We start from the raw sequence: 25145 nt of genomic DNA on the forward strand, positions 1-25145 counted from the left end.
AACCTAACATTCAAAAATCCCTCCCTGAAGAACATGCAACCACAATTAAAATAACCATTTAATTTGATAAAACAAAAGTTAATTAGAAGTTTCACTTGGATTAATGCTTTTCAACCAATATCATTTATCCGTTTTCTGTTATTGGGAGGCTTCCCTGTAACATCCAAAGCCTTATCAGATCCTCTCCGCTGATTTATGCAGCCAATCATTAAATTCTCATTAAACCATCTTGATGAAGACTGACCTGCGTGACTGCTTCACTATCAGGGGCTTGTCACACATCAGCAGTCTGAAAATTGAATTTTGCTTCAACAAAGTTGAATTTATGAAACCTTGAGACATGACAGCTTGCTCTGATTATTTTGTCTCAGGACCAAATCCATGACGGGGATGTTTTTAATCGCCACATCTGCTTCCCTGGACTTAAGACGAGCAATAAGGAGCAGAAAGGACAGAAAAATAGATTAATATAAACGGAGTAAATGTATGATATTTACTTTATAAATGTGACATTTTTTGTTATAGTTATGGTGCGAAATGCAACAAAAACCCTGGTCTTTATGGACATTTTCCTCCAATGTCATACTTTCTGTTTGCATAAACCCTTTCAAAGGTTACAACATGTTTCAAGTTAAACACTGCAAGTTTGTTTGGGTCGTCTCTCTTGAACCTTTTCTGTTGTTTCTTTTTTTTTTTTTAACGAGACGGTTCACAGGAAAACTGCTCTGACTGGATGGTTCAGCCTTTGTAATCCCTACTGAACCGGGTAATATTTGCCATCCGTGTGTTTTCAGTTGAGCCAGTCTGGTGTCAAAACTCTTCCTTTTTTTTCCCTCTCCAACGAGAATGGGCAGCTCAGTTTAGCGCTGGCCCATCCGCCCACATCGCTCATTCATATGAATAACCTTGTGGGTGTATGTTTTCATACCAGCAGCAACAGCAGTTTATAAAAGAAGAAGAAGAAAACAACAGAAAAACAAAACTAGAGGTAGGACTTCATGTGTCTTGGTGAGTGTTAGTTCCAGCCATATTTTTTTAATGTTATAACCGTCAAGTCGTCGATGGAGGGGAAAATAAAGTCTGGTGGTCGACATGTTTAAGCTGCAGTGTGAAGGGTTTGTGCTGTGGTCCAGATGCACTCAGAACTGGGAAATTCTGACTTCCAAGCTGGAAAAAAATCACCTGGAACGCTGGGAAACTGGGAGCAACTCCGTTTAGGACATTTAAGGTGGACTTTGCATTTCACGCTTCGCACCAACACACTGAAAGACACAAAATCATACAGAATATTTTTATCAAGTTTCTAGTGCAAATATCTCAGTACACTGGAAATGAGGCAAAACTAACTTTTCAGAAAGATTTAGGAGCTTTCTTTCTTTCTCAGTCAATAATTCCTTAATATTGATGAAAAAGTACTTGTTCCATTGGCAGATTGTTTCACTTGTAACATGAGAAAATATAAGTGTGAAATAATTAAACTAGTTCTTTTTATCAATATTAAGGAATTATTGACTTAAAATTAGGACTTAACTTGTAAGTTAGTTTTGTCTTATTTCAAGTGCACTAAGATAATTGCGCTGGAAGATGGGCCAAATTACTTGATGAGATTTTGTGTTTTTGTAATGTGGTAAAGCTGTGGTGAAAGTATGTTTCCGTTACAAGACACTTAAAAAAAGTGCATCTGAAAACCATTGTTACATGAAACAACTGCAACTCTAAACTGAACAAACTAAAAGTGGTGTTTGCCTATGGAGAGTAAAACTTAAAATCATGTTTGTAAGAGCTATTGCAAACAATGTTTATGGGCGTCGCCATGTTGAAATTCAGACTTCGTAACTGGAACGCAGCATCCGATCCCAATTCAGGAACTTCAGTTGCATTTTCTATGCCCTCATTTCTCACCTCTTTATTAAAGTACCACAGATGTATAACAGGCATAGCACTTAAGAAGCATTTGCTTTCTCTGACACTTGAACAGTCCAACACCGGATGAGAAGGTTAATGGCATTATGGAGGTGTAGCTGTTTTTTAGTGAGTATTAGAAATAAAAGAGTGAGAATTGATGTGGACCGTTTCCTCCAGTGTGGAGACGGATCCGGTCTGTCGCGTGAAGAAAGACCAGAGTAAGAAAAGGGCAGGTCGCGATTTACTGCTCTGCTCTGCTCTGACCCACCTTTGGAAATCCGATACATGGATCACAGCTGAGCTTCCCCTGCAGGGGGGGATGGGGGAAGGGGCAGGGTGCCTCCGTCAAAGTTAAGGCGCTGCTTAACTGCTCAAAAAAGCTATAAAGACATTAACCACTGGACTAATTCAAAACCAAACAACACACAACTCAAATGTGACGAGGCCGTATTCAGAGTTTTGCTGATGACGCCTACGTGATGAGTTTACAGCAGTTACATCAGGTTATTTTCTGTCGTTGGTTTCCTGATTTGATTTCCTCCTAAAATGATCACAGATCAATCTCTATTTTAATGAAACCAAAAGCGGTATGGCCTCTTATAGCAGTGTGACCTTCAACAAATTCAAATCAAATGTTTCAATTTAGCCTCCTTTCTTCTGTCATTGTTGTTTTGTCAATTTGCAACTGGGAAAGTTCTTTGGCTCAACACTAAGCATATTTTGGAGTTACTAAGTAATCCCCTGAACAACTATTTGTGGGATATATATAGAAAAGGTGACACTCTCCAATCAAGCGATGTAAATATGAAGAGAAATTTGCATAAAGACGCTGGTGGATATCTTTTAAAAGGTGGTTTGAGTTGATCGAATGAGCTAATCAAGCTCGACCTTCAACTTCTCTGTTTGCTCTAAATTTCTACCAGAACCTGTGGGGCTGAATACGTCACATTTCCAACATATTTTCTCAGACAGCCATGAAGAAGAAGACCAGTACTTTCAGCTTTTGGTTTTGCCTGTTTCTCTATTTTTTATTCATTTATTTTGAAGGCGTATATGTTATCTGATTTCACATGCGCCTCTGGGTAACACCTCAGTGTCAGGTTGTAAGGACTTCTTGCCCTTTTGTAATCTTTGTGTCAAACTGCTACCTGAGCAAATCAATGGAAACAAAAAATGCTTCAGCTAAGCAGGTTTTGCACTGCTCACAGTCATGAGAGACTATTTCTGTGTGTGGTGAACCAGAGGAAAATTGTAAATACAATTTAAAGCACTTTAAAAAAAGAAAAAGTAGAACAATGGCCTAGATTTATGGTCACAACCAGTTTGCAGTTAGAATTGAGCTTGGCCACATTTTAAATAACGAGATCAGACAGCAGCAGCATGCAAATGAAGAGCGAGCGTCACTTCCAAACCGTGTGAGACGCAAGGTTTTTTTTTTTAAAGCTTTTATTAAGACCGAGGAGGGAACAAAGTCACACTCGCCAATTTGCAGCTCTGACGGAGAATAAATAGCATCAATAGACTGAAAATTAATTTCCACATACAAGTGTGTGGAGGAAAATTGCCATTACTGCACGAATTCTTCTGTCGGTTTCAAGTTAAGAGTGTAGGCGAATCCATTCGGAGGAGCTTCAGCTCTTCAGAAATAATTTCCCTTCCAAATGAATGCCTGCCTCCTATTGACTGATGATACGACGAACAGCGAGGCAGAACGTCTTCCGTCCAATCTCATCCTCATCACCAGTTATTCTCCACCGCGCGGTTGGTGGCCGAGTCCGGCGCGCCTCTCTCTTAATTTGTGTTTTCTGAAAAAGACGACAAAGAAATAGAAAAAATAAATAAAAAATGAGCTCGGAATGGCATCGTTAAATAATAATTCCCTGATGTTTATGGGAAAATAAGAGCAGTCATTACGGCAAAGACTGCGGCTGAGATTTTACTATTTTTCTTTGATCGCAGAATACAGTTTTCCATCCCACTCCTTGCAAGCCAGGCTTAGAGGACCAAACTCTCCACAGTCTCCCTCTGTGTGCCAGACTTCACTGGGTTTAGCACAAGAAGCACAACTTATTGGATTATGGAGTCCACCGTCTATTCTCATATCGCTGCGGGCTGAGTGTTTGTGTATGTGTGTGGGATAAGTGGCCGGCTTGAGAACACAGGAAGAAGAAAAAACAAAAAGCATGGATGGTAAATTCCTCCTTACCTTCTTGTCTTAGATGCCTTTTCATGTCTAGAAGTTGGTATTTTAACGCTTCAAGGCTCATTAGGGCTTCTTGTTTCACATGGATTTAACTGCTGCACTCTAATTTCAGTCCTCGGGAAGTGTTGTGTCTGCACAGACAGGATAAGTTTTTGGCACTCTCTCTCTGTTAGTTGGACTTCCCGCTGATGATATAATGCTGCATAATTGAGCACAACGAGACTGAGATTTGCAGCAAAAGTGATTTACTGGCATGCCTTCTATTTGTGGTCTCAGTCTCTTGTTCAAAGTATTAACCTCTTAACTTTTCACAGATTTGTCTCTAGGTAAAGCGAAAAGTTCATTCCCCCAACCCTTATCCTCCACTGTCTTACTATCATCTCAGTTTTTTTTCCTAACACACAAGATTAAAACATTACAGTGCCCTCTAAGGGACAAGGGGAAAAAAATAATTTCTTTTGCGTACCCTCACAATATTTTTGCATTCCCTCACATTAAGTTTGGCGTTCCCTCTAACTGTGTTTATTTTGTATAAAGTCATGAATGTCAAACATTTCAAATATATACACATATAAAAGCGTTAGTGAAAACATGTTTATTATTAACTTTTTAGTGTAAAAAACTGATTGAAAATTTATTTAATAAATGTATTTATTCACTACGTGTTTATGTCCGTTTGTGTAAGGTTGAGATGGAAACGTCCCTTTAAACCATTCAGGCCACCAACACAATAGACACAATCAAAACTGTCAGATGACTTTATTACCCTGTGATAATAACTCAGAAATAGTCCAAGTTTGAATGTATTTTTTTCTTCTTTTCTACTTATGGAAAGTTTCTGTTTGCCTCATAGGTTTGTGGTGCATTTCTATCCTAAAGAAAACGATATAATACTTCGGATATTTCTCAGCGAGATATTAACATTCATGGAAAAACTTCACGGAAATCTTATATCACAGCAGAAAGTACGATGGCCACTGTAAGAAAGGCTTGCAGTATTCAATTATGACCTATGGACTGATCAGTACATTAGTGCGACGGAACGCAAAAGAAAAGAAAAATCTCCATTCCCTTCAGAGGGCTCCGTAAAACATGATAGCTGATCATTGTGTAGTGAGGAAAACGTGTTGCAGTGCATTTCAGGGCAGCTGAAGACATGAGAAAGTTCTTCCAAAATCACCCAAGTTGGTTGTTCTATAAATAAATATGTGACAATTTGTGGTGGTGACATCCACCAGTAAAAAGCTTTAAATGGGACAAGATGTTCCCGAGACATATGCAATGTATTTTAGCTTTAATCATGGATCATACCCTGAAAAATAACTATTTTATTCATCCTCCTAACCTTGCAGCTGCCAAAGAAAATTATCTTGCTGACGTGCAACCAGTTTATACCATAACTGTGATTATTTTGGGAGGGCGTTGGGGGGTTTAAGGTTTTTGTGGCACTATTAGCCTTTATTCATCAGTAACATGACAGGGAAAAGTACAAAAGGAGAAGGAGACGGCATGCAGGAATCAAACCTGAGAGCGCCTCTGTTGCTGCGGCGCACTACCACTGAGCTACCTGGAGAGTCACCACAAGAGTGGCTTTATCTAAATCTAATATTCTCCTAACTATAAAGATGCACCTAGAAGAGATTTGTGGCTGACTTCCAACCTGTGGTTTTTTTGGAAAGTTATGAGCTGCCAATACTGATATCAGCTGACACTGTGTTTTGCTCAGAATGTTTCAGAATTGCTTTTTCTGCTGTCAGCGGTTTTAATTTTTTCATATTAGGAGCAGAGACAACGTTGTAGCTTGCGAGTGAGAGAGCAGTCACTGTGAAGCAAGGTTTTTACTAATTTAAAACAAAGACAAAAAAAGGTTTGGAGCTGACATTTTAGCATATTTTGATAGCAGTTAGCACAGTTAGCAGTAGGCCACGAGCAGTAAAGCCTCAGTTTTTCCGTGCGTCTTTCATGGGAAATGTAGCTCTTTACTATAGTAGAGATTTCCAAAAGGCTGAAAACATTTTAAAGTACACCTTTCTCCGTGACAAACACAAAAGACTGCAAGGGAGCAAATATGCTGCAACATATTCAGGCTTCGGGTTATCAGACGAAGTTAACTCTGGGTGAGTTTGATCCATCCTAAATAATAATTATGTCAAAATTCTCAATCTACAATGTTCCAGCTAATTCTTTCAAACCATATATTTAAACTTTTGGTTTCAACTGAAGATGAAAACTAGCACTTTTTTTTGACTCAAGAATATTAGAAATGTAGTACAGACTGACATGCGACAAACCAAAAGAAAAATGTCAGGTCTTTGTGTATTTTTTTGTTTGTTATTGTTTTGGACAAACTGTTCCAGCTTTGGAAAAGGCGTGTTTTTAAAAAAAATAGACAGGAAAAAGATTAGAACTATGAGTTTTGCTACTGTGGTCTGGTGAGACTAAAAATCATTTGATTCCAGTAAAAAGCCAATAAAGAAACTTAGCATAGCAGTACTTCTTAAAACTAGCTCAAGGGTAACAAAAATATTCATGCTTCATTGTTTTATTGTATAAAAAGGTAACCGAGAATTTATAAAATAATGAATTCATTACACTTTAATTTTAATGTCAAGGTTAGAAGATGACGGCACCAGATGCAGTTCATCTTTTCTCTGTTAAAAGGACAGTATGGATGTTCTGTGAGACGATACTTGCTCAGCTCTGACTAGCTGAACACCTCAGTGGAAACTTGTAGCTGGTTCTCCAATCTGACTCAGTTTCCTGGAGGATGGACCCCGACTGAGGCCAACTCCACAGAAACCACTTCAGAACTATCCAAACCGTCCCTTTTGGGAGTTCTGAAGTGGTTTTGTTTTTGGGAGAACAAAAAAAGAACTTATTTAGTTCTGATGTTTCCTGCTGTCTTTGTCTTTCGAGGTGGGTGTTATACTCAAAGTGGTACAAGAAAAAAAAAGAAAAGCTCCTTCTGGATGGTGACTCAATTTAAAGATGGTGATTCTCCTTTGTGCAAAAGCTTACTTGTTCCAGCAACAAACAGACTGCAGAGTGGGCGCGTACGGGCAGAACAACTGAACTCTGATTGTCGTACAGATATACAAAGTGAAGAGAAGCAGTAATTGTTCAAATCAAAGAACATGGTGTCTGGCTGTACTTGACTTACGTCTCTTTTCCAGGATCTGACTGAATGCCCTCCTTCCTGCCAGAGGCGACATCCTCATCTTAGAGACTTTCCACCTTTAGAAGACAAATACATCCGTCTAACAGGCTCTCTGACATTGACGCACACGGTGATTCATGACGCTGTGCTATCAGAGCACGGCTGCCGGCAAAAGCCACGATTTCCCCCCAGCCTCTCCTGTCCGTGTGTTGGTCATTTGTTTCCTCCCCTGCTCCGCTGTTTACATGTAATTTGGAGATCCGTCAAGGTGGGTGCGCTCGCCACCCCGTCGTCTGATTAGGTCGCCTTTTGCCAATTCGGCAAAGATGAATGCGAACGGAAGCAGGCCTTGGCTGTGAAGGCTGCCAAAGTCTGGCTGCTTTTCATCCACCGGGATAATTAAGAAGACGCCGGGTGACGGGGGGGAAAAAAACAACAGCAACAAAAAAAACCGCAGGGCTGCTGGGATGCAACAAGTTCAGAGCATTTTCATATCCGCCTGTCTGAATCCCCACCTGTGTTGTGTGTTGTCGTTTTGTTGTTCTGTGATGTCTGTGTGATCCGATCCCGCCTTGTTTTTGTCACGCGGTTCGGTCCCACGCGCCAGCAGGATCACCACCTTTGGGCAGGAAGAAGAGCAATTAGCCACACCTGCTTGTGAGGCAGCCATACTTCGCAGGAACTGCGTTTCCATTAACTATATACAATTACGCAAATTGAAATGAGCATAAATTCACTTAAAGGAAATGTATCAAAAAATACTTACATTTTTCCATAAAAGTTGTTACGCGGGGATGAGCCGCATTCGACTCAATGTATGTCACAGAGCCGTAATGGAAACACTTTTTTTCCCCCCCATTACAGGAGTCACGTGATCAACAGCCGGATGTTAACGCTGGCGAAAACCACGAAGAAGACAACAGGAAGTAGTCTTCTTCTGCGTTATGTTCTTTCTCATAAGTTAGCTACTCAACAGAACCTCAGTGGAACGTGACTTACTTTATTAGGCATTTTGCTGAAGAACATAGGGAGAACAATGCGCTCATACACCACACTTGCTGTTCTTCCACAAAGAACACAAAATAGTACCACTGAATAATGTATCGTTTTTACCAAATACATAACATTCTGGTTTGTAGTTACTCCTTTTTTTCAGACAATGTTTAGCTGACTCCAACAGAGCTTGTGTAGCGCAGGTAATAAAAACTGGTGTGTCATTCGAACATGTTGAATCCAGTAACTCTTCTGTAAAATTCCGGACGACCATTTCTCCAAAACGCTGCATAAGTAGTCATTCCCTTAAAAGCGAGGAGCTTTTAACTCCTCCAAAGCCTGAATAAGACTCTGGCGTCTCCTCTGATGGTTGATGGATAATGAGCGATAGCGCCATTGCTGAATTATGAATATAATCTCATGTAACTGTTTACATCTGTCGCTGCCATGGTTTTTAATGACTTATCGCTTGAACAAGCTTATTCACCCCTGATTTCAATCTCATTTCTTACTTAATGGGAACACCGCAATTGCGAAATTGTGTGTGTGTGGGGGGGGGGAAGTTTCCCCCTATATTGGCAGAAAATAGACAAAGATTTGCTGACACTTGTAATGGAAACGCGGGCTACTGTCAAACAAACTCTGGAACACCATGCAACGCAGACCTGTCAGGTCCTGGCGCCACTCAGCCACTCAGCACAGAGAGCCGGAGGTCATGGCATGAAAATACGCAGCTCAGAGCAAGAGAGGAGGGCGGATCGGGAATTTGCATTCTGATCATGTTTCATACTGAGCGCTACTAATTTGCTCATGTCCTTAATGAACATTATTGGCAGCATCGCATTAAACCAGCGCATAACTTTCCTAATGGCCAACGACACACCCTGTGCTCCCATCACATTGTACGCTCTCCTGTAATCGATGCTCAGCTATTCCACCAAAACCTTCCAACCTTTATGTTCGTTGTCGGATTTTGTGATTCAGATCCTTCAAGTTCAATACAAAATTCAAGCCATCTGCGGCTCTTGTGATAATCTCAATCATTTAACAAGAAATCTAAAAAAAAAAACAAAAAAAAGACAACAACAACTTGTACTCCAAGCACAAACAGCAGCAGCAGCAGCTGTCACGCTGCGGTTTACATCCCCGAATTTGCAGCCGTCAATTCCTCACGGCTGCCATTGTCTGCCGTCTGTCAGTCAGCGAGGAACAACAACCGTGAATGTGTTTTTGTGGGTCTGTCAAAAAAAAAGAAGAAAAAAAAAAGAGGGAGAATTAGGGGAAAACAACTTTTGGGGCCTGTCAGACTTAGTTACTTCTGTTATGCTGCTTTAAAAAAAAACCATAAAGCGAGACAGTCATTATTTTAGACTAGTGCACTTCTGCCAAACCAAATTTACAGCATTCAGAACCCTATCAGCGAGAGGTGAGCCTGCACGGAGGAAGTTGAGATATGCACAGCTTCCCAATAACAAATCACGGTGGACGAATGGCGAAGAAAAAAAAAAACATGAACGGCAACATAGTTACTGAGCTACTCAAGAGCGAACAATATTTAATCTCTGTCATCAGCCGCTTCACACACACACGCACACACACACCTCAGTGCATATTGAGCAGTATCAGTCAGATAAGCACGGCCCTCTTAGGTAGTCCAATGTCTGAAATAGTTGTGGTTTTTTAAAACCAGGAGAAAAACAAAAACATTCCTGTCATGCATTTCCCACGGTGTAAGTCTTTGAGCTGTACTTCTTGAGTTTTCTCTGGCGTAGAACGCATCACTAGCACTTCACGTCTATTTATTGCTGCCAGTAAGCTATATTTCTTCACTATTTGTTTGTTTTATTTATTTACTTCGCTCTCATAGAGCTCATGCCGCCTCCTAAGGTTGAGGCACCCTGTGTGGAGAGCCATATCTCCCATATTAAGAACTGCTACAAACTGGCATGTCTGTCAAGCAGCTGAAGGCAGGCTTTACCGGAGCAGATAGCCTGACCAATATAGATAAATATCTGCTTGATTTTTCTTTTCTGTTTGTTATTTTATTTTAAAAAAGCAGAACAACAAACCATATAACATGCAATAAAGTCTTGAAAACTACTTCTAAAATTAGCAGGTATTTAAATTCCATGACTTAATAATACAAAAAAAAAGTTTTATCATATCGTTTTTAAGTTTTTAATAAAAAATTGAAAGAAGAAAGTGCTGCTATTTGTGATTATTTCTCCTAATTTCCCCTTTTGAATCACAACATGGAGGCGCTGAGTTCCAGTAAATGGAACTTTAAACCCATAAAAGCAGGTTGAAGGAAGTCAGTCTTGTTCTGTAGCTCTGGGAGGGGCCAGGCGCATGAACTGTGATCAGTGAAGGTGTGGCCATAGTTTACAGCTGCTGAGTTTCACCTGAGAGCAAAACAAGCAAGCCTTCTTCCTTCTTTCCCCGGCAGGGACGCAGTGACGGGCCTCGGAGGATTCATTTAAATTGGACTCTTTCCTTCCCACGTCTCTTTAAGGTACATCAGAGCTTCCAGTGTTTTTCTTTCTTCTCATTGATCAACAGATCTTGATATTCTCGTCCAGACAGGACCCTGTTTGTCAGGCTTTTGGTAAATCATTGATTTATTCCAGACCTTACTGTGTGCATTGAAAAGCTAAGGAAAACTGCATCTTGTTTTTGTTTTGTTTTTTCTTTTATTTGTTTCTTGTTCAGCTTCACGTTGAAGGACAAAGCGTTCAGGGATAACAAGCTGTGACTGAAGCGACTTTCAGAATATTTATTTATCTTCTTCTTCCTCTGCTCATAACGTCATGTTTGCTCTCAGGGTTGCGATGGATCCTGTGTGGATGTGGCCGAAGGTGGCTGTGCTGCTGCTGCTTCTCACAGCAATGCAGCCGAGAACAGGTGAGCCTCATTTCCACATCTACATAGACTGCTTTGTGTTTTTCAGATGAGCCCCCCCCCAGCCCCACCTGCTGCTGCTGATGATGATATTTGTTTCAGTCTTGATCTGACTGGTGGATTGCATTCCAGACACTCAGAAACGAAACAAAACCCACATACATAAATGCAGGTGTCTGATGAGCACCTTGAGTAACATTCTTCCCTCTCTTTTTTTTTTTTTCTTCCTGTTGCTAAGGATCAGAGCAATGTGTGCATGAGCAGCGTATAACCCTGAGAGACGGGGGTTTTTCTTTCTTCTATCCCTGAGAGAAAAAATATTAGTTCTTGGGCTCCTTCCAAGCTTTCTATTTCAATTTACAACCCTCACAATGACAGAAGTAAAATGCAGTGAGTGAGCCGCATGCAAGCAGGTATGCGGGTTGAAACGAAGACTAGAACGAAAGCATCCGCACCTCAACATTTTCAAGCTGCTTGATTGTGCTAGAGAAGAAGGCTGGATTGATTAAGTTGTGATGCTCCCTGTGTGGAGCAGTGAAGAAGCGTGTTATCCACGTCAGTGAGGGGAGAGAGTGAGAAGGATTTAAATATGTTCAGCTCTTTGTATCAAGCTTAGTGACTGGGCTCACTGGCAAGAATCCTAAAATAGAGGGGGGGGGGGGGACCACATTGTTGTGCCCAGGGGGGCTGTTTCACTGTGTAAACATCTGATTGACTAGTTTGGGCTGCTTTCCTGCCTCCTCTCATCACGTCTGACATTTCCATGCCTTCGTAAATACCTGCGACACGCTTTTTTTTGGTCTGTTTTCCTGCAGTCTGAAGTGGTGGTTTTATTTTTTGGTTGTTTTTTTTAATGCTGGGTTAAAGACGGAGCGTCAACACAGGAGCGAATGACTTAAACTCAATTTTAATCATTTAGTGAAGGTTGAAGATCTAAATTGTGAGAGATGTATTTTCTCGCAGCTGGGTGTGTCGCCACTTATTTCTGCACCATCACAACTTGTAGGTATTTTATTATTATAATTTTTTTACGCGGCGTGATAATCAAGTCGTTGCTGTAAACGGTGAGTCACCGGGGCGTGTCTGATCAGACGGTGAAACTGCAACCTGTCAAGTGTGTTTTCAATTTTAGTTCTGCTTTTTTTTTTTTTTTTTTTTTCCCCACTGAGTTTATCATCGTCGTTTACCATTGTGTGTATTTCTTCCGGTTAATGAGCCTCCAGAATTATATTAGGATGTAGCTCATTTCAGAGAATATATTTAACTTCAACTATTTTTTTCTATTTTTTTATTTTATTTTATTATTTTTATTTTATTTTGTATTCCAGCTCTAAACCCTCAATCTTCCATTGACTTAAGAGGCCAATTAGTCTCACATCGGTACTCCTTTCCCACCCGGAGCATGCTCGGGAGCGCTGGCCCAGAGCTTGAATATCATTAAGCTGAAATACTTGTTAATGCACTTCTGAGTGAAATTAGTTTTATTCTTTTTTTTTAATTTGTATCTTTTACCCCTCTTATGTGTATGTGGTTTTGATGGAATTCAAATTTTGGAGGGAGGGGGAGGAAATAAAAGTGGATTTGATGAGTTGATAAAGAGATATTTTGGACCTCCTTTCCGTCACAGAGGCGATGGTGATAACATCGTCAGGGTCACAGACTATTCAGAAAGCGGAAAAGGAATCGGTCAACCTGGGCTGCACCTACACACCGGCTGCAGAGGACAAAGGGGAGCTGGACATAGAGTGGTCCAACGTCAGCCCGGACATGACGCAGAAGGACAAGCTGGTGAGCTACAGATGGGGAGGAGGAGGGGGGTGAAAAAAAACCTCAGTTTGGACGTTAAAGGATTTATCTGAGAACTTTAAAAACAACCTGCTAACAGTAAAACTTTGTATCTCAGCTCTTGTCTTACGCAGCCGGCCAGACGCACAACTACTACACGGAGTTTAAAGACAGGTTGAAATTTTCGACGGAACCGAACCAGGGAGACGCGTCCATCACCATCTCAGCTCTGAGGGCCTCTGACACGGGCACTTACCAGTGTAAAGTGAAAAAGGCTCCGGGTGTGGACATGAGAAAAGTCACTCTGGTTGTGCTGGGTAAGGAGGAACTAATGTTTTTTTTTTATTTTTTATTTTTTAGCCGGTTTGACCTGTTTATTATCTCTCCATTTGTCGCCGTCATTCACCTGGAATGTCCAAGCTCTTACGTCACAGTTTTTTTTTTTAAATTAGCTGTAGGTGTGGGCCTCACACTTCTCAACACATCCCCAATGGATTCAGGGAATTACAGTCAACATGTTCTTGCATCACAACTACAAACTTCAGTATGTCTGGGGATTTTATGCGATTAAACAAACACAAAATTGCGAAGTGAAGGTGGCTTCAAGTTTGAGTTTTTCCAACATTTGCCGTACAAATTGGAAAAATGTAATGCATTCAGCCACCTTAACCCTGACAACCCTAAAGGAAAATCCAGTGGAACCAGTTGCTCTCAAATCAAGCAATTGAAGACCTGAGAGGTTCTTTTAAACAACATTGGTAAACGTACAACTTTATGAAGACAAAGGAACTCATCAGACGGGTCTGGAAGAAACTCTTAAGAGACATTTAAAGCAGAGTTGAGTTATAAAGCATCCCAACAACTGCAAACCTGGACTGGGCAAGAGTCACTAATCAAGTTAAAAAGTGTTGCAAAAATCCTTTGTGAGGCAGAAAACCTCTGGACATTACCGTGGTTACCATCCCAAATGTGAAACACAGTGATGGTGATGTGCAGTGTGGCTATACTTATTATTCAATGACTGGAACAGTGGTTAATACAGAATATGGATTGAGCTAAATACAGACTATCTACTCTGTGAGGACTACGACCCGAAACAGCCTGAGCTACAATGAAATGATTTAGATCAAAGTCTGTTCAGTCAGACATAAACCCTGTTTAAGATGCCCGGCAGACTCCGTCCAGTCTGCCGGGCTTTGAGTTATTTTACAAAGAAGAATTGACAAAATGTTCAGTCTCGTTTAAGACTCAGAAATACTTTATTCATCCTGAAAGAAAATTAAATGTCGTAATTCATATGGTTCAAGCGTCTTCACAGAGTCGTCGTGCGCAGGATGGATTTCCAAGACCTGTCGGTATCCTTAAAAAAATAAGTTTAAAAAAACCCGATGAAGCTCAGTTTCTGGCAGCAGAGATGATATTCCACCGTAGCGCTGCTCATCCACCTCATTTGCTTTTGCCACTCCCCTTTAAACCTCTGTTTTGTTCAACTCCTGCGACGTATTCGCCCGTAGCTCAGGTATTACTTGAGCTTTTGATATGCTAATAAGCTGCTCCCAGTTGTAAAAATAACACCTTGTTGCGAAAAAACAGAAGAGCAAAAATCATTCCAGTGGCACAGCATCCAAAACGACCTAAACAATAATGAACAAAACTCTACAGAAAGAGCAAATGTGACACTCCCTGCGTGCTTCTAGCATCATAGTCTACGCAATGGTATGGCGGAGACGTACTCCAAAAGATCTGGAGCTTTAAATGCTGCAACAGGTTAATCAGGAAAGTATAGACTCAGGGCAGCAACACACTTAAACAATACTTTCTGTTGTCCAGTCACATAAAACCCCAATGAAATGCTTGGCGGTCAGTGGCTCTGACCTGTGGAAATGTGTTAAAGAAGTTCTGTGTCTAGTGATACTTCTGGAAGACCTTGCGTGTGCTGAATTTGTTTTGTCTCATCATTAGTGCCGCCCTCCGTGCCAAAGTGTTGGGTTGAAGGTGGTGAGGAAAAAGGAGCCACGGTGACCCTCCGCTGTAAATCCTCCAAGGGATCCATTCCTCTCACTTACGTGTGGACACGAGAGACCGGTGGTGCGATGCCGGCCGCTGCGACGCAAGGTATGCAGACCTACAGGTAACGGCAGACGTTGTTGTTTCTCGGTTTAGGTGTGTCCTAAAACATCTTGCCTTTCATTTAGACGTAGGTGGAGAGCTTGTGATAAAGAACCACACGGACAGCTACACCGGGACGTATGTGTGCGAGGCGAAAAATTCAGTCGGACAAGCACAGTGCAAATACAACCTGCATGCATACAACCGTACGTCAATGAAATCATTGTGCAAATTTTACTCGGAACATGTGAATATCCCGAAGCTACTTTTTAATTTTGATGCTGTTTTTTGTCAGAGTACTCATGTGAAATAATTTTTTTTTTAAATTCCATGTAACCCTCTTGTGAGAGAGGCTTCACAGACGTTTGATGTCTCTGCTCTGTGTCCTCTCTTCCAGCTACCGATAAAGTGGGTAAAATAGTTGGTGGGGTGATAGGTGGTCTGCTGCTGTTGATCCTCCTCCTGATTCTCATCTGGCTCCTGATCGTCTGCTGTCAGAAGAAGCGCTACCAGAAGGAGGCTGCAAATGAAATTAGGTATTACATTACAGCCGGTGAGAGTTTTGGGCCCAGATCGGAGCGGAATCTAATGGAGATGCGCCTTTTTGTTCCCTTGTTCTCACAGGGAGGATGCCCCTGCTCCAGAGAGCAGACCCGCCAGCAGGCAGTCAAGCAGGCACTCCAGTTTCCAATCGATGGCGGGATACCGTACTCACCAGGGGGTGCAGTACAGTTCTGTAAGGGGTCATATGCCCAGTATCCACGAATCGGGTCCCATGTACACCGGCAGCAGCAACTCGCCAAGCATAGCAGGGGACAAAGCAACTTCTCTGAAATATGATGAGCGATACGGATATGCGGTTTAGCTGCAAGCGTGTTTTTTAGCAAGGCCAAAACTGTACAAAATGTAAAATATGAAAAGCCAGGTAAAGGAAAGATGCCATGTGTAATATGCTAGTTACTCAAAGTGCAATCCCAGTGGGAGTGCCACACTGTGACTCTTCTCTGCGTTCATATGAAGGACAGGTTCTTGTTGTTTAAGTCGCTACTGCACACATTTTAGCTGAAACTTTATGTAAAATATATGTAACAAGCATTTGAATAATTCATTAAGGTGTTTTTACCTCTTTCACACAAAAGTACTGTATGTAATACTTTTTTAAATCTGTACATATATAAAAAAAAAAAAATTATCTTTGCACATTGGTTGGAGCTCACATTGTCTCAGATGACTATAAACCAGAGAAACCAAAACCTAGCAAGTTGAGATGCTTACATTTTTCAGTGGGAGGTTCAGACTGGAGGCTACAGATGTATAATCTTGATGTCAGCTGCTGAAGAAAATCTACATTGTTACAATTCTACATTTTCCACTTTCACCGATGGAAGCGATTTTTGGAATGGCAAAGTGGTGGTCAACCTAAAATAACAGAGTTCGGTCAGTAAAAGAAGTTGCTGCAGCCCTCCAAACTTCTTTTATCCTTCAGATCAGCTCTGGAAGTGCATAGAAATATTTACTGAACATGTATGAAGGAAAACATTCGACCACCATGTGCGATACAAATCGTAAGAGTGATGCTAGACTCTGGAGAGCAGTGGAGATGTATGGACAGACTAATCATGTCTTTTCTTCTGCAAAACAGTGGATGAGTCTGGATTTGAAACATCTTAAGACGGGAGTGCCCACTCGGTCCTCAAGGGCCGGCATCCTGCACGTCTTAGTTCTCTCCCTGGTGCTAGTAACAACCTTTTCAGCTTGTCGATGTTCCTCTTAGGCCCTCTAACGAGCCATCATTTGATCCAGGTGCGTTAAACCAGGGAGAGAACTAAAACAGGCAGGATGCCGGCCCTCGAGGACCGACTTTGGGCACCCCTGATCCAAGAGAACAGACGCCTGACCTCACTGTGTCAAGTCTCTATATTGATGTTTTTTGCGATTTTTCAGGAATCTCTTAAGTCTTTTGGATATTTCATCAGAAGTGTCGAAATCGGCTCTCGTTGGCTTAGTTGCATGATGAAAATTGTCATCCTGTTGGGAGGCGTCGTCCTCCGCTTCCTGACACCAGGCTCGTGTCGAACAATTTCGATAGAGGTCTGTGCAAAGCGTTGTGTGCTTCGTCACAGGTTTGTGGATATGTTGTATGTCTTGCTTCAACCAGTCCGCGTCCACTAATCGGTTTTTAGTATCTGCAGCTGATGTGAATACTCATGAGGAATGCTTTCATCGGACGGGGTGACAAATTATGTACATTTATACCAAGATTGCCTACTGGCATCTTTCATGCTCAGCGCCAGCATTATCTCCATGCCATGGACTATACCACCATGTTTTCGTCTGCCAGTGACAAAAACATGGCAGCAGGATATGTCCCCAGGCTAATGCGAGGTGTGTGAGAATACGAACTTCCTGCAATCACGTGACCGTTTGTCAAATAATGAAATGAGTGCTGCAGCTCATTGATGCACACTAAATTCATAAATGTTTATGAATGAAAACTGCTTGTAACATAAGACTGTGCAGAAGAGTCAAGACTTTGTAAATACAGAGGCCATTAGTCCATAGTTGTCCGGGATCCAATTCTTGACCTTTGGACCTTTTGCGACATGTCATGTCTTCTTCTCTCAATGTCCATTTCCTGCCTGATTTCTTCTGCTGCAGGTCACTAGTGCCATAAAATCTTAAACCAAAGTGTAAATCGGTCACAATTACTATCATTCTTTGGAAGAACCAGAGAAACCAAAAATAAGTTTAAAATCCTGACCTCTGAGATTCAGCAAGGGTAAAAGACAAAAAAAAAATGCTTTCAAACTCAAAGTGAGAAAACAGACAGCTCTCAAGTGTGTTTGTGGATCAATGTGAAATTGAACTTTGAGCTACTCGTGAGTCAGAGCGTAAGGATGAAGAGGTGACTGTGGTGCCCAGAATCCTCCTCCCTGTGTTTCCCTCTGAATTTTTTTTTAAGCAAAAGAAAGAGCTGCAAAATTGCTTTCTTGTGTTGTGCTTTTCCTCCAGCATCCCCCCCTAAAACAGCCACTAAACTGGTTATTAGTTGACTGCAAACAGTTGCAGCCCTAACCTGCAGCTGACATCTCAGCAGGCAGAGTCAGCACTCTGCCCGCGGTCCAACCTCTTCTAAAACACCCTGCGATCCCATCTTCAGAAAGTCTGTTGAATTAATAACAGCACCTAGAATGGAGCTGGAAGCTGGTGGGACGTCAGCAAAAAAAAAAAAAAAAACACCTCTTTTCCTGCTCCTCTCAAGGGCACAAGCCATCATGTGCTAATATTGCAGGTTTTATTTGTACTCGTTCAACCTTAGCTGCACCTCTGCTGTGTTTGACTTTGTCAACTTTTGTGCTTCTCTTAAAGGCAAATTGACACTTGCGGCGTAAAAAGATATTTTCCACCATTGGCTGAAATAAAATGTTTTAATAGGAGATAATTACTTTTTGTGTGCTAATACGAAGAAACAAGAACTGATGACAAATATGGCTGCGTCGTTTACTGATGCATACTTCGATACTTTTAATGCATCCCGTCTGGTTGCACACATCACTGATTCAACATGACACTCACTCCTCACTCTTAAGGCTAACTTAAGAGTTATCAGTGAGCCTGTCATACATGCTTTTGGATTATGGGAGGAAGGAAGACACCTAATGAAATCCCATATATGGCAAAAATATATGGAGAGGTTAGAAGCACAGATGATCATCATGCTGTGATGCAAAGGAGAAAAAAGGCAAATTAAAAAGCAAAAAAGATGATTTTACAAAAACAAAAGTGATTAACTTATAAAACCAGAAAATACATAAAAATGACAAAACAATTACAATTTATAAAAGTTAGAAAAAGGTTGTTTTTTTTATCCTGTTTACTTAAAATCAGAAAAGTTTTTTTTTTTTTTTTTTTTTACAGCACTTCAGTTTTCTAGTCTTGGAAACTATTTCTGCATGAGAACAATTTTCAAATGAAAAATATAGTTATGCTGATTTGTGCCAACCTTGATAGACGGCACTCTCAACAAGAGTCATTATCTCTACATGATAACACTTTTAGAAGTATAGCAAAGTGAAATTAAAAATAAATGAAGACAACAAACACACAGGTTCACAGTGGAGCTCATTTAGATGAAGGTTTTTTTTTATTTTGTAATTGGAAACTTCACTAAAGTCCTCAGAGGACCTCTCCCTCTAAAACTATTTGGCACTGGGGCAATCACCCAACATGATACCCATAAACTTGGTAGCTCTGGCATCCCATACTTCATTGTCAACTGACGACCTGCCAAGACTTCAACTAAGATAATAATCAAACAGGCTCTTTGATGAGCTTCTAATATTTAGGAAATATATCTTCAGGGTTTTAGAAGTGAGGCCCTTCAGCTTTCCAACCTGCACAAAAAAAAAAACCTGGGAAGAAATGTGAGCCCACTGAAAAAAAAAAAACAAGCTGGAGTTAAGAGAAGTTCTCAGCTCAGCAGGCCGGCTCCTACTCTCTGGACATTCATGAACCATAATCAATAAAAATGAGTGTCCATATGAAATTTGAACTAAAATAAAATGACCTACAGAACGAATTTTAATAAAGCTGTGATGTAAAGGTTTGTAAAATACTGTTGGCAGGAGCTACGGTTGCATTTTTAATTGAAGATATTTCAACATGGCACAAATCCATTTTTTATTTTCAAACTAGTCATTAACTGTCAGAACAATCTCAGTGTATTCAAAGTTAGAATAAAGAGAAACAGCGGCGCCTACTGCAGGTAACAATTACAAACCATTTATAAATCTGTTACCACTGCTACAAAACATACAAGATTCTTTAAGTAAATTTTGCGGAAATATCATTATATTGAAAGTTTTTTTAAAAATGCTAAAAAAAACAAAAAAAACATACGTCTTACCGCAGTCGTTTATTCAAGAATAAGGGGATTTTCAGTATTCTAGGAGTCACTTGATAGAAACTGACCATCTTCATCTTGGCCCAAAGTTGTTCGTACTTTGGCAGATTTGAGTTTAAAGTAATCTTAATTTCACTAACATTTTTCTGCTGACTGAAAGTAGCGTCAGCGGACCTGGCCAGAACCCCAACTTTAATCTGACAGAGAATCTATGGAGGGAGGTACAGATCAGTGTGATGGCAGCCTCAGAAATCTGGAACTCATCACCAGAGACAAAATAATCCAAACTCTGGTGGAAACATGCAAAAAGCTTCACACATGCTGAAAGACACCAACACAAAAATATAAATCTACCAAAGGTATAAATAATTAACGAATTTGCACAATGACAATGTGATGTCACTAGAAACTACGCCTTTATCTATGGGATGCAAACAAGCGAGCGCTGCAGGACGTCCCCGGTGAAACAGCACCCGTCTTTAATTTGAAAATGAACAATTTCTCATCCCTGTTTGATACAGAAGCTGTTTTCGTACATCCTTGGACATCATTGCAAGTTAAAAAAAAATAATAATAATAAATAAATAAATAAAAATCATCCAAAGAGATAAAATTACCTTCCATTTAAAGAGCTCAGACTTGTTGAGAGTCTGTCCACAAACCTCACCTCCTCCACCGCACGGCGTACAGTGATAAGGCGCCTGCACAAGGACGCCTCCCAAAGGTAATTTTGTGATTATTCGCTTCCCTTATCAGGTAAACAGGTGTGCAGCTGGTCTGTGGTTTGTAAATGTGCGGCGCCGCTGCAGGAACAACCATTTGCATGTGGTAGACGGCGGTCTGCGGGCTGACTGAGCCGTCACGCAGCGCTGATGGACGTACAGTAAGGTAGCCGGACACCCACAACAAGGAAAAATCCAGCCCAGCCAGAGTCCATGCAAATTGGGCCTCACCACTTACCTGAGGTCAGAAGGCATGCAAATTAGATGCTTTGATATAAATCCTTGAGGGCATTTCTGACTCAAAGGGCTTCACCTTTGACAGGAGAATGCTTCACTTGCAGATAAAACTACTAATTTAAAAACTTTTAGAGTTAAAAGAAGTGGGAAATAATTCATCTGGAGCTTCATTTCAGGTAAGAAATTTTTTTTTGCAAACATTCGTTGCCTTATTTACGCTCGATTTGCACGTTACTGTCTAAATTTCTGATTAAACCGTAATGGAAGACTTTATCTAAACCTATTTGGGTCTGTTTTCTGTATTTCAAAAGCCAAAGATGAGGTTTTTGTCCCGAGGCGCCCTCTCTGACAGTGACTGTGGCCAATTTTATTCTGTCACACCAGTGATGAATCGTCTGGTTTGAAGTGTGGGAACCTAATTTTTTATTTTTTTTTTTGCCTCCTTGTCATCTCTCTGAACGCAGCGAAATCGAGCCGCCGCAGAGTTTTCCCTCCTCCCCCTAAACCCAACAAAGACGCCTGACGCGCCGTTATTGAATTACTCTGAGCAGTTTAAGGCTCCTATGCGTTCGGTGCCGAGAGTCCCGATACGTTCGGAATGAGCAAATTGGGCCTGTGGGTGCTGACGGGCTTGACAGCCGTCACCACCGTCTTCTTTAACGTCTACATCTTTCTGATGACTCTGTGGAACCAGACGGGGAAGAAGGACAGGAGTCCCAGCGAAATCATCATCATGGCTCTGGCGGCGGCCAACGTCACCTACCAGCTAATGTGCTACGTCTGGATGACCATGGACGAGGTGGACAGCGACTGCCACATCATGAGGATGTTCTACACCGTCCTGCTGGTGCTCATCACCAGCTTCAAGTTCACCATCATCTGGGACACGAGCTTCCTCACGTTCTACTACAGCACCAAGCTGGTCAGCACGCCCAACCACTGCTACACCCAGATCCAAGCCGCCATCCTCAAGCACGCCACCCTGGCGGTTTTCGTCATCCCGCTGCTTGGCCTGGCCACCTGCATGCCGATCCTGGTGGTGTTCCACATGGACAACCAAACAGAAGAGGCCACCAGCAAGATGGACTGCGGACTTCTGCTGCCGGAGTCCACCGTCGGTCAGGTCTACGACGTGATCTTCCTGCTCCTCTCGGACGTGTTGCCCGGGATGGTCATGCTGAAGTGCTGCATCTCGATCTCCGTCCACCTGGCCATCCACCTGCGCCACATGAAGGCCAGCACCAACGGCGCCCACCCGCCGAAGCTCGGCTCGGAGATGCGGGTGGTCCAGATGTCCTTGGCCCTGGTGGGGAACTTCCTGATCTTCCTTGCCGTCGACCTGTACGTCAACTACGAGGTCGTGGTGAAACACAAGAACTCCCTGGCCATCACGCTCTTCATCACGTCCGTCTACGCGACTGTCACAGCCATGCTCCTCATCTACGGCAAGAAGACTCTGTGGAAGACGATGATACACGACATCAACACCTGCCTGGAAGCGTATCCGTGTTTGTCCTGCCTGAAGCTGCCCGAGCAAAAAGCTCCACCCAGCAGTCCTCCAAAGGTTAAAAACTGAACATGCAGATGTTACGCCACCTGTCTTGTATTTCTGTCATGTTACAAAATCGTGAATAACTACAATTGTAGACAGCAAAAAAACACAAGTTAATTTGGTAAACTCTGAAATTTGCTAAAAAAATAAAAATAAAAAAAAAGGTTGAAAATTGGTAAGAAAAATTCAAATTTTGAGACTAATCTCAGAAATGTTCTAGAAAAAAAAACTGGACAATTTTAGACTTTTCAAATTCAGAAATGTCCATTATTTTTTTTCCTAAAAAACATTTATGATATTAATCTCAAACCCTTGAGTTGTTTCTAGCAATGCTTTAACTTTTCAATTTCTGAAATGGTCACACTTGTAGGTTAATCTCAAAATGTCTTATTTCTTCTTAGCAAATTTTATACTTTTAAACTTAAAATTTTTCTTGTTTTTTTTTCTAGAAAACCTTTGAGATTAATCTTTTTTTCTAGCTACAACGAGTTTGCCGTCGTGCATGACTGTAAATCAGAAGGCTATGGTAAGAAAACTGTAAAAGTCTTAAAGCGTTTCTGTTCTGACCCTTTAATTTTAATCCCCTCGAATAAAATCCAGTTCAACCAAGCTGTCTGTAGGATATATTTTGTAGATAATCCATCTCCACAGCAACTCTATAAGGGCCTTAGAAGAACATCAGTCAGTTCTGCCCAAAATTTTAAGAAAGGTCAAAAATCCACATCATGAACAATCAATCATCATGAAAACCAAAGAGAAGCAGAAGACACTGCAACCGTGTGGAAGAAGGTGCTCTAGTCATTTGAAAACCATTTTTAAATTATTTTTTTGGCCTACATGAAAACAAAGCAACAAAAAAAAAAACAATATATATGGTTGAAAACTAATGTTGAAAATGACTGTGATGGTCAGAGTTAATGAACTCCATAAATCTAACCAAATGTTTACCTGCTGGTACAGTGGGTGAATAAACTTTTGTAGATTTCTATGTGTATGTTAAAAAGAAGAAAAAAAACATGCATCATTTTAATCCCACGCTACAAAACAAAAAAATGCATTTCTTTGTGTTGTTCAAGTTCGCGGTCGTATAATGTGACAAAATGTGGAAAATGTCAAGCTCCATGAAAGGCAGAGCAGCTTTGTGCTGAAGGTCTTTTCTCCTAACTGCTTCAGTAATGACTGATGTCCTGCTGCGCCGCAGGTTCCCGAGTCACCGAGAGAGAGAGAGAGACAGAGAGAGAGAGAGAGAGAGAGAGAGAGAGAGAGAGAGAGTTTGCTTGTTAGGGAAGGAACAAACGCCGACCTTTTTTTTTCTTTTGAGCAGACAGGTAACAGCGCCACGCCACGCAAATCACAACCTTATCTACCTCGGCGCGATAAGTGTTAATATTTCAGTGGGACAAATAATAGGCAGGCCCCGGGAAGTCTATCTGCGAGCATGGTTGGCTGGACATGATGCAAGTCGGTGCCCATCTAACATGTTAAAAAATACATGTGGCCGCGGTGAGAGCACAGAGCATATTAATAAAACAAGACCGCACACACAACCTGATTTTTTTCCTCCTTCTTCTTCCAGGACAGAGTGTTTTCCTCAGCCAGGTCCCCTCTACCTCAGTCGGACCGCTTGTAAGCTGGAAGTGTTCCAGGCCGAACACACTCCGAGTGAGAAAACGGAAAAGTTGATGAAGAAAAGCAGGTCCTCATCCTCCTCTGCATGTTGATTGGCTCCCCTTACTGTGTAGCTTTAAATTTGTGTGTGTGTGCGTGTGCGTGTGTGTGGGTGTGTGTGTTTGTGTGTGTGTGGTGAGAAAACAGAGCGTCAAAGTGCACTCAAAAAACTTTGAGTAAACAGAAGTTTCTTAAGAAAAGAAAAGGCGCGCGCGGCGGACTTGTTTGCGATGCTACATTAGCTCACAGGCTTTGGCACCACCTAGTGAAGTTCAAAGCCGGGAGACAATAATGCGGTTAATCCGGCTACACACAGAGGGACGGGGTGCCTCCAGCAGTCAAGTGGACAGTAAGAAAGGGCATATTTTCCTTTGATGCAGAGGGATTGAGTTGTGCAGAGGCCTCTGCTTTTATAACCAGTCTATGTAGGCGTTCAGGAAGGAGCTGGGCCCAACACGACAGAGGCGAGAGAGCGGGTCAAATGGAATAAAAATGCTGACCAACATGGCTGCACTTCACACAAGTAAAACAAATCCAATCTTTCACTAAATAATAAATAAAAAAAGCATCTGTAAGATCAACTTATAAAATGAATTTTTATCTACATTGTAAAATAAAAATGTACTAAATATTACAGTTACATACAAATAATTTATGGTTGAATTATTCATCCACATTCATTTTTACCAGTGAGCATGACAGATTGATCATTTTAGCATAAATCATTGAGCCATTTTACATTTTCGGAAAGGGACACTTCTAAATGTTGGATGTGTCACATTTTTCTTATGGAGATTCCTCAACCTTGAGTCATTCATTTGGATCCCTGACCAACAGGAAACTCAAGAAGGAGCTGATATTATACAAATATAAGCTTGTTAAAAAAAGGTATTTTAGGATATCCAAGCAATTCATGTTCCAATAATTTACCGTGTGATCCAGAGTTCTACAGATCATCACCAACTTTAGCTCTTATATACTTCAGCTGCAATAACTTCTATTTACAGCCGCTC

The 25145-nt window shown here is 41.3% G+C and overlaps 2 protein-coding genes across 2 annotated transcripts; both read left to right on the plus strand.

The window, feature by feature from the left end:
• Window positions 1-10592: 10592 nt before the first annotated feature.
• Window positions 10593-16307, plus strand: vsig8b (V-set and immunoglobulin domain containing 8b). Its single transcript, XM_008417534.2, has 8 exons — window positions 10593-10770; window positions 11080-11159; window positions 12784-12944; window positions 13060-13258; window positions 14904-15056; window positions 15137-15256; window positions 15448-15586; window positions 15675-16307. Exons 2-8 carry the CDS (start codon window positions 11087-11089, stop codon window positions 15913-15915), a joined length of 1086 nt encoding a protein of 361 aa, XP_008415756.1. The 5' UTR covers window positions 10593-10770; window positions 11080-11086; the 3' UTR covers window positions 15916-16307.
• Window positions 16308-18965: 2658 nt separating this feature from the next.
• Window positions 18966-22586, plus strand: tas2r202 (taste receptor, type 2, member 202). Its single transcript, XM_008417533.2, has one exon. The coding sequence runs from the start codon at window positions 21511-21513 to the stop codon at window positions 22486-22488; it is 978 nt and encodes a 325-aa protein (XP_008415755.1). The 5' UTR covers window positions 18966-21510; the 3' UTR covers window positions 22489-22586.
• Window positions 22587-25145: the final 2559 nt, after the last annotated feature.

This window comes from Poecilia reticulata, linkage group LG9 (genome assembly GCF_000633615.1).
Source record: "Poecilia reticulata strain Guanapo linkage group LG9, Guppy_female_1.0+MT, whole genome shotgun sequence".
Taxonomy (NCBI): Eukaryota; Metazoa; Chordata; class Actinopteri; order Cyprinodontiformes; family Poeciliidae; genus Poecilia; species Poecilia reticulata.

Excerpts from the sequence above, each read along its gene's own strand:
- vsig8b (XM_008417534.2), top strand. The coding sequence starts at position 11,087 with ATGGATCCTGTGTGGATGTGGCCGAAGGTGGCTGTGCTGCTGCTGCTT. Across the intron at positions 12,945-13,059 it reads TGACGCAGAAGGACAAGCTG|CTCTTGTCTTACGCAGCCGG; the intron begins GTGAGCTACAGA and ends TTTGTATCTCAG. Across the intron at positions 15,587-15,674 it reads GAGGCTGCAAATGAAATTAG|GGAGGATGCCCCTGCTCCAG; the intron begins GTATTACATTAC and ends TTGTTCTCACAG.
- tas2r202 (XM_008417533.2), top strand. The coding sequence starts at position 21,511 with ATGAGCAAATTGGGCCTGTGGGTGCTGACGGGCTTGACAGCCGTCACC.